The following is a 9,164-nucleotide window of genomic DNA, read 5'->3' as shown; positions in this document are numbered from 1 at the left end:
GGGGGGCTGTGCCCTACCATGCCCCCCTTGCATATCACCTCTATGCTCTGGATCTTTTAATTAAAGCAGCTCTCAAAGCCACTCTAATTAAAGTGCCCCCTTTTCTCTCCCTCCACCCAGAACACATGTATAAATACCCTTACATCCCACATATATATTTGGGCTGGCATGGAGAAAAGACCCAGGCTCAGCAGAGAATGCAGAGGCACAACTGTCGGAAGCTCACTACCGAGAACTACTAACAGTGTGAGATACAATAGTAGTTGAAGCTTGCCCTCAATATACCAAGCTGAAGGAGGGATGGTTGCCAAAGGAGAAGCAGGGAGGAATACAAAGCAATTCCAAGGCTCATAAGAGCTGCGTATCATATACCTTCCCCCAGTATAGAATAGTTTTATGCAAGCAGTAACAGGCTTTGTATATTCTTCCCCAGCCCACCCAACCATAACAATAATGAGTTGAGTCCTCACCTGGCTGAGGCCGATTCATCTGCTGTTTCTTCCCCATTCTGGTCCTCCATTTCTTCCCTGAAGCCCTGAGTGAGGACACAGTATTGGGGCCCCAATGGTGAGTGTAGCCTCTTCTTCACCCAAGATCACTGTGGCCAGCAGAAGCTTCAGATCCAGGTACTTCTTAAGGTTTTCTGTGGTTGGGCACCTGTGACCTTGAGAATGGCCCTTGAAGGCTTGAACTGGATAGGATGTTAAGGCTCCAGAATGTTCCTAATACCGTGAGCTTGTAGCGGTTTCACCACACTTGAAGTTCTGGTCTTTTTTTCCCAGTGTTACAGCATCTTCAAGCTTTTAACGGAGCTAAAGCAAATGCTATAGGTGCTAAGAGCCATTTTCCAGATGAGAACCACACATTGACATGTGCTATTTATCCTAGGTGGCGATACTTCTAGTCAGAAGGTGGGATATACACAAGGAACAGCCCTTGGGCAAGAAGTTTAAGAAGACACTCCTCCACTTGAGTGGACTCTAAGCTGCATTACTAGTCAGAGCTTCAGCAGTGCTCAAGCTTCAACCCACAGTCCCTGACAGGCCAACTATCTTGAGCTTAAAGCACAATCTAACTCACTCTAGAGATATTTTTTGCATGGCCATGAATTGGGAATAGGGAAACTGCTAGAATTATATTTTGAATTAACACTACATAAGAGGCAAGCCCCTATCTGCTTCTCCTTGCTCTCTGTATCCTCCTTTATAATGTTCCTTATGGCTAGGTATGGATTACTTTCTGGATGCTTGGATGAGTTCCATTCAGTGCATGTGTGAACAAAAATAAGGCAGCTGACAATCCAAAAGCAGACATACTGAGAGAAAATGGGAAAAAACAGTGCACTGAGTTCAGTACTAAGGAGGAGTTGGAACGAAAGAAAAATGGATAGCAGCACTAAAACCATACCTTAGATGAAGGGCAGAAATGCAAATGTTGTGGCGACTATTATTACTAGTGACTAGAATTTAGCAAATAGTTCTTGCTTGTTTGTTTTTTCTGAATAATAAATTGGACAAATAATCTTATTTGGGCCAGCCTAAAAGTATTTGGGTATTCAACCTTAATTAGCAAAATAATTTTACGTTAAAAGAAATCTTCTTCACTAGATTCACAGAAGGAGGCAAGTGTGATAACTGTTTGTATTCATTGTGTAAAAGACCTGGATTAAGGACCCTTCACAGTGTGGGTGGTTTCAAGCCCACATCTCCCACCTTCTAGGGCACTGCCTGCCACCTTAACAACTGAGCTATAAACTAATCTGGAGTGGAGTGTTGTCAACCTCGCTTGTTGATACAAGTTCCTACCCACCAAGATACAGGGTACTCTGAGATGGGTCTTCCTCCAAACTTCCTGTTGGAGCTGTTTCACTTTGCAGAAAAGTTTAGATAGTCACTGAGGCAGACAGTACAGACCTATTATGCAGCACCCTTTTTAGAAAGAAAACACACTATAGAAGTAACAGAATATGAGGCAACATCCTAAAATGCATTATCTTCTGCATAGTAACACTATCTTCTGATTTGTATTATTATGCAAATATGTACATTAAAAACGAATACTAAGGCTGTTCTAGAAAAAAAATGAATTCTAAATAGTAGATTTAACTGTTATATAACACCTGGCTTCACATACTCAGGCATATACAAGCACTGTGACTGTGCTGTGCATATATAATTTAAGAACTCTACAGCCTAGAACATCAGATAATTTATTTTGCATGAAACTGATCCATTTGCATGTACATAAACCCCTTCTCATGCTTAAAGGTATGAGTGTTCACTTAGATGCACAGGAATTTTGGAATGCTTCTCATGCAATTTCAAGGTGACAATTAGGTAATGTACTTCTGTTTGTAATAGTATACTGAAAAGCAGAACTGTCTGGTGATGAGGGAAGAGTGAAAAAGTATATGAAGTTTATGATAGATTTTGTTTATTAACTTTTAAGAGGCACTAAATATTCAAATGAGTTCTTTGTGAAGAAATCTACAAAAAATGAAACGGAAAACTTACCTGCATAAAAATGCCCGAATTATTTTTGTAATAAATTGAATAATACTGTATAATCCCATTAGGCTTTTGAGGAGGGGACCAGAAGATCAATATTGAGGAGGATGTGAGGTTTACATACGTTACATCTTTTGGTGGATCAGACGGTGCTGGAAACACATTAAGATTTAGCATATATAACATGAGCTTTTCGGGTTCCTATTGCCCAAGATTTATGCTTAACAAAACTTAAAGAAATCCTTACTCAAATTGAAAGTATTTACAAAGTTACTGAAATTCACATACATCCCTTCTTCTGGAGGTGGAAAAGGTATAATTAAACAAATGATTAAATTATATTTTTATAACCCTAATTTTTCAAGGACATATTTAAGATTCACCTACATTTTCATACACAAACAGCATATATAGGATTGTGTGAATAAATGGTGTGTAGGACTGTTGCCCTTCTACCCAACAGCATCATGATTAGTGACCTCATCCAGCATATGAAGGGGGCAATTCCCTCCTCTTCCTCCTAAAAAGATTTATCTCACACCTTCCAGTATCCCAGAGAGTGTCCCAACCAATGCGCTATAGGTACTCTGAAACAGACTGCTCTGAGTCTTTCCTGTTGACACTATCCCATCTCATATAAAACATTAATATTAATTGGAGCAGGAAGTGGAATCAAGGTGATCCCCTCAAGGTGCAAGCTCCAACAGCCCAACTACCAAGTCATTTTCACTCTCTTCATCTATGAATTGTTAATTATTTTAAACAAAGTTGGAACCCATGTTAAGAGGAGAGATGGGGAGTATCCCACCCCAGAAAGCCCTACAGCATGATGGTTAGAACATTCTCATGAGGTATGGAACATCTTGATTCAAATTCATGATCAGGCAGAGTGGTTCTGAGTCTCCCATACCCCATGGGAGTAGCCCAGTAGTTAGTGTCCTAACTACTGGGCTACTTGTTTTACTAAAATGGTTTTACATAAACAAAACGCATATTGTCCAAAAAGTAAGCTATTTAAAAATCCACCTAGTCTCACTTGCAATTATGTATCTTCTAATGAACGTTTTCTACGTATACACTGATGCAGAACCAATACAGCTAGAAAAATGTATTCCTCTCTAGTTGAAGATGGATTCTGCTCTAGTTTGCCACATCACCTAGAGAAAGTCTAACTAAGACTAGGAACAGATATTGTACCTGTCCTTGGACAAGTTGTGCCTGTCTTTGTCCTGAAACAGAAATGTCCTGGGATTTGCACCCTTCTAATCAGTGGCTGAATGCACTGCCATTTTTCTGCCATTTATTCAACAATGCAATGCTAGGATAACTATTCAGATGCACTCTGTGATGTCCTGGAATAAATTGTTAGTACTTGTTATCTCGTGACCCTTTTTAGGATTTTTTCTAGAACAATGGACATGGGTGTCTGAACGACTGCACTTTGTCTTGGGATAAAATGGTTTGTCTCAGAAAAATGTGATGTCTGTTTGTAGCCTAAGGTCCTAATCCTGCAAGCAACTGTATACACGCTCACATAGAACCATACTAAGGTCAGTAAGACTTCGCACAGGTTTAGAAAAAGGTACGCTGCATGCAGTTCATTGCAAGAAAGAGACCTAAGTTTCAGTGGCAGAACTCTTATAACTGGTGATACCAGAAACAAAAACAAATTCAGCCTTCAAAATAGAGTGTACAGGATTGTCATTCAGTAGAATAAAATAAATAAAATCTTTCATTTGTGAAGGATATGAAATTAATTAAGATAAAATTAACATGGAACCGACAATGTCATGTTACTAGAACTTCTTTTTTAGCCTATAACCAATTAAATTCAGTGTTTGTGAGAGAGATGTTACATGTTGGTACTTTCCTTCTGAAAAGGTTGTCACAGCAAGAGAGAAGAGATTACAATTCAAACAAATATTCTTCATTTACTTTTATTTCAAAGTGTAAAATGAAATGGCTGTTTCATCTTTCATGTCTTCCAAAAAAATGTCTGAAGAAACTTAAGTTTCCAATGGGAATGTAAATACATAGGGTGCCTGTGTCTTTGGCTAGTCAAATCCCAGCTTTCGCATCAATCATTTTATACATTTAAAACAGACAGACTGACACAGAATTATGACTTAATACAACTCAAGCATGTTTGCATGATTTATTACTGTAAATAAACTTACCTCCTTCAGAAGTTCTAAACTTTATCGTGCTACTTTTTATGTTTCCATCCCCAAATCTGGTACTTGCTGTTACATAAGCACTATATTCATTGTTATTTTCAAGGTCTGTGAACTGCAGTGATGTTTCAGTGACATTAACACTTCTTTTTGACATTTTATCCCTAAAGAAAAAAATATTTCCTTCATTATATATATATGCTTTAATGGCAAACTGTGGTTTAGTATAAACAGTTTTATTTTAAAAAAACCCCAGAAAACAATATTGTGGTATATCCTATTTATACATAATAGTTAAAAATAGTTGTTTGAGATTAAAACAAAAGAAAGCTGGTCCAGATTGTATATGTATCCTGAAAAACAACCTACTTCCCCACATGGACCTCAGCAGGCCTTGTCACTGTGCTGAAAACCAGGAACACATATGTAAAGTATAGCGAACTGGAAATTATACAGAATATCAAAGACAAGTATGCCCATATAATAATAAATGTCATACAATTATGTAGTACCCTTGTGAAAGATATAGGAGGACACAGAGCCGCCCCTAGGGGTGTGCGGGGCCCAGGGCATATCAGGCTGTGTGGGGCAGGGTCAGAGAGGGGGGTTGGCGAGCAACCGGAGCATGGAGTGGGGGGCAAGCAGCCGGAATGCAGAATGGGGGGTCAGACGGCTGGAGTATGGAGCCGCTGGCATGCAGCAGCCAGTGGCCCTGTACGGCACTGTCCACAGGGCCCTCCAAAGCGCAGGACCTGGGGTGGTTCCTGTGATTCACTCCCCCCCTCCCAAGGTATAGCTCTGGCAGGACATAACCAAATTTTATTTATTTATTTATTTTTTACAGAAAGAGAGAAATATACAAAGCTTATAGTAGGCAGTAGGCCCAACTGTTTCTGTGTAAGGTTAAATCCATTACTTTAAATTGAATTATAGAAGATGATATGTACTTAGAATTAGCTAATGCACAGCTTATTTTGGTGGAAAGGATTCAGAATTGAACACTAGCCAGGCAGAGACCAACCTAGAAAGATTATAAAGTATGATATTAATAAAATTTTGAACAGAATTCAAATTACAATGTAAAAACAAGCAAAGAGAAGGAAATTACTGAACTAACTATATAAGTTATACTGTTACAAAAGAAAACAGAATAAAACTAGTTAAGGCCCCAATCCTCCAAAAAGGTCTGTGTGATAAGTGCAGATATTTGGGGGAAGAAGGGGAGGAAGTTAGGGGGAGGTTAGATTGTGTTAAAAATGGCCACCTGCTCTAACTTAGTTTGTCCAGATGGAGACCTTACACTTAGACCCAGTCTCAGTGATCACAAATCAGTCTAAACCTGTAACAGTACAGAAGTTCTGTGCATATAGACTGGTTTAAAAAGGGCAGAACCTGGTTTAAGATAGACCTGGATTGATGTACACTCAAACTTAAATCAATCTAGGTTAGACAGGTGAATGGAACTTCAGTACAGTTACCTGCACAACCCCAGGGCTGGGAAAGTGCAGCTGCTGGCCCTAGCTCTGGGGCTGTGCTTTTCCTACCCACCACCAGGCTATTTTTAGCCCCCCACCTCATTGTTCTCACCCCCGCAGACCAGCCAGCTCCCCACCTCTTCCCCAACTCACAAGCCACTCCTGGTGCTGGCTTTATCAGCAATATATATACATTAGAATAATAGTCCAGGACAACAGCAAGGGTTAATTGATTTTTAAAGGCCTGGTTCTCACACAGTTTCATAGCCTTCAAGGCAGACAGGATGCCTAATCCAGGCAAGCAACAAGGCCAATGGACGTACATGTAGCCTGGGAAATTGTGGGCAAGTATCACACTGTTCCGTAATATGATATAAGGTAGCACCAGCTCACAAAGCCCAAGAGTGGTGAGCCTGAGAGCTCTGGTTTTGGGGGAACAGACCAAATTAGGAGAAGGCCCAGAAAGTCCAAATTAGAATGTATATATGTAATAGGTTTGTAACACAAAAGAATATGCTGATAGAACAGAACGTGGACAGTATGATGACCACAGAGAGACCAATCCGCGATAGCCATGGATGAAGAGTCATCAGGAGGGGAAAAGAATACAAAAGAAGGAACTTTAGAATAGCAAAGGGTCTCTGAGAGGGGAACCCAAAGCACCGTGGACAGAGGGCATACCACCAGCTTATCTCATTCACCCACACTGGGGGGGGGGGGGGGGGGGGGGGGGGGGGGGGGGGGGCGGGGAGGAGATGGGGAGCGCACCTCAGCCTCCAACCTCCAAGCTGCTGACATCTGACATTCAAGAGAGAATCTCAGAGTGAAGCTCGCACCCTGGCCAGATGTACCTTGACTCTGATGACAGCCCTAGGACTAGTAGATATATAGAATTGCTTGTATTATTTTTATCTGCTATCACTGTGTAGCAATAAATTTGCCTATTTTGAAATAGAAAGGTCATGGTCAGTCTGAGAGTTTGGGTATACCTGGAACAAGGTATCTGGCTCACAAATCCAGTGCCAACAAGGTTGTCCACCTTAATCCTGAAAACACTTGCACATGTGAATAATTCCAGTCTTATAAAAAATGACTATATTTACTCAAGTCTAAAATGGAGTCCCCCCATTTAACATGAGGGAAAAACCTCTCATCTTAGACTCCTGTAAAAGGATGGGGGGCACACGGCTGCTGTTGCTCAAGCACCATCCCCTATCCAGGATCAAGGCCACAGATGCAGCCACTACCCTTCTTCATAACCCTTGCCCCCCACTGCCTCTGCACTGCCTCATCTCCCCCCTCCACAGCCTCTTCTCCTCTCTCTCTCTGTCCCTCTCCCTTCCTTCCTTTACCCTTGCTTTGCACCAGTAGGCTATGCGCATGCTGCAACCTAGGGCACTGAGCATAGCCCCAGCCCAGCCCCATAGTAGTGGTGCACGGCTTACATGGCTGCATGGGGCTGGGATTGTATGTACAGTGCCCGAGGCTGGAATGGGGATGGAGCATACCAGATTGGACAGAGGCTGGTGGAAGGAGGAAACAGAGGGGATGAGAGGAGAGAACAGATGCTGGGGGAAGGGGTAGACCTGAGACTTCACAAGGGCAGGCAGGGAGCAGAGGGGAGCAGGCAGAGGCAGTGGCTACCTACTTGACCTCCTCACACCACTTTCCCCACTACTGTCTACTCCCCCTGTAGCAGTGGGAGAAAGGAATTAATTAGCTTGTATAAAGGGAATATTAGAACAAATTTATAAATTTTCCATATATAAAGTCTAATTACTGTGGGGTCATCTTAAATTCAGAGTCATCTTGGATTCAAGTAAATATGGTACTCATTTGCCTAAATGTTCTCAGTCCTTAATCAGGATATAGGAAAGAGAGAATTAGATAACAATTTAAAAATAATTAAAAGAGAAGTTAATATCCTATTTAGAAATGTAACTGAATATTTAAACAAAAGTAACAATAAAATATCAACCAATAAAGTAGTAAGCATATATTGATGGGCTGACTTGTAGTTAAAGTCTAAAAGTGTAGTTAGTAGGAGCAGTTAAGAGAAAGAAAGCATTTTACACAAGATGAACTATATTAGCTAAGCTAAAGAATTTGTAATAGAGAATAATTAGTACCCAGGTATTATTCTAAAAATAGAATAATAATAAGCCCCTTCTCACAAAGTAAGCTTTTCATCCAAATTACAGAAATGAACTAGATCCATGTAGCTACCACAAATAAGATTAACATTTATTTAATCCTCATACTTTATAAGTAGAAAGTGGTTGTCAATTTTATGATAAAACTTAATTTCATTGGAAAATGTAAATTCATTGAGCCTGAAATATTGAATCCAAAACAGCTTGGGTTCAAAATCTTACAAGGCAGGGCACTGACAAAATCCTTTATGGATTCCTGTTAGATAGCCACAGGGCCACAGACCTTGTACTTCTAGGAGCTAAAAAGTAGGACTAGGCAACTTCAGCATCTTTATAAATATGCCTGGTTTATCCAGAGCTGTAGACCTTTGGAGCCCATGACCCTGGCCTGGGTTGTGGCTTGGGGTAAGCCCCCAGTACAGATTCTTCTCTATTATAGAGAAAGACCCCACTCTTTCAGCAGTTGTGCCTCTGGATCATACAGCTAAGTTGTTGTTGCTGCTGTCTGCCCATTTTGTTTGTACAGCATCCAGCAACATGGGGCCATATTCCATGTCTAACATTAATATAGATAGAATAATAATGGTAATGGCATTCTACTATTATCATTGTCATCATATCAGTTTGCAGTTATGCTCTTAGTGATGGAATCTTCATCTTATTTTAGTGAGAAAGTTGTCAAATGCACCAGTCACCATAAACCATAAATAAATGTAATAAAAATTTTGTTAATTTATTCTTTTACATTGTCAAAAGAACTGCATTTTATTTATTTGCTTCTTTCGGTCTCTGGCACTGTGTGGCAGTGCACTGTGTGTGCCTGCCACTTTAAGGGCCTGGAGTTGGCAGACCCCA

The 9,164-nt window shown here is 40.5% G+C and overlaps 1 protein-coding gene across 2 annotated transcripts in view; it reads right to left on the bottom strand.

The window, feature by feature from the left end:
- Nucleotides 1-9,164, bottom strand: part of PTPRQ (protein tyrosine phosphatase, receptor type Q) — a 239,951-nt gene that overhangs the window by 122,997 nt on the left and 107,790 nt on the right. For both annotated transcript variants that reach the window (XM_025191547.1, XM_025191548.1), the window contains 2 exons: nt 4,685-4,845; nt 2,514-2,659 (listed from right to left, as the gene is read on the bottom strand). In XM_025191547.1, the coding sequence (XP_025047332.1) occupies nt 2,514-2,659; nt 4,685-4,845 (307 nt within the window). The remainder of the gene's footprint in view (nt 1-2,513; nt 2,660-4,684; nt 4,846-9,164) is intronic.

The sequence above is a fragment of the Alligator sinensis genome, unplaced genomic scaffold (assembly GCF_000455745.1).
Source record: "Alligator sinensis unplaced genomic scaffold, ASM45574v1 scaffold672_1, whole genome shotgun sequence".
Lineage (NCBI taxonomy): Eukaryota > Metazoa > Chordata > Crocodylia > Alligatoridae > Alligator > Alligator sinensis.
This window is presented reverse-complemented; position numbering and strand designations above follow the sequence as displayed.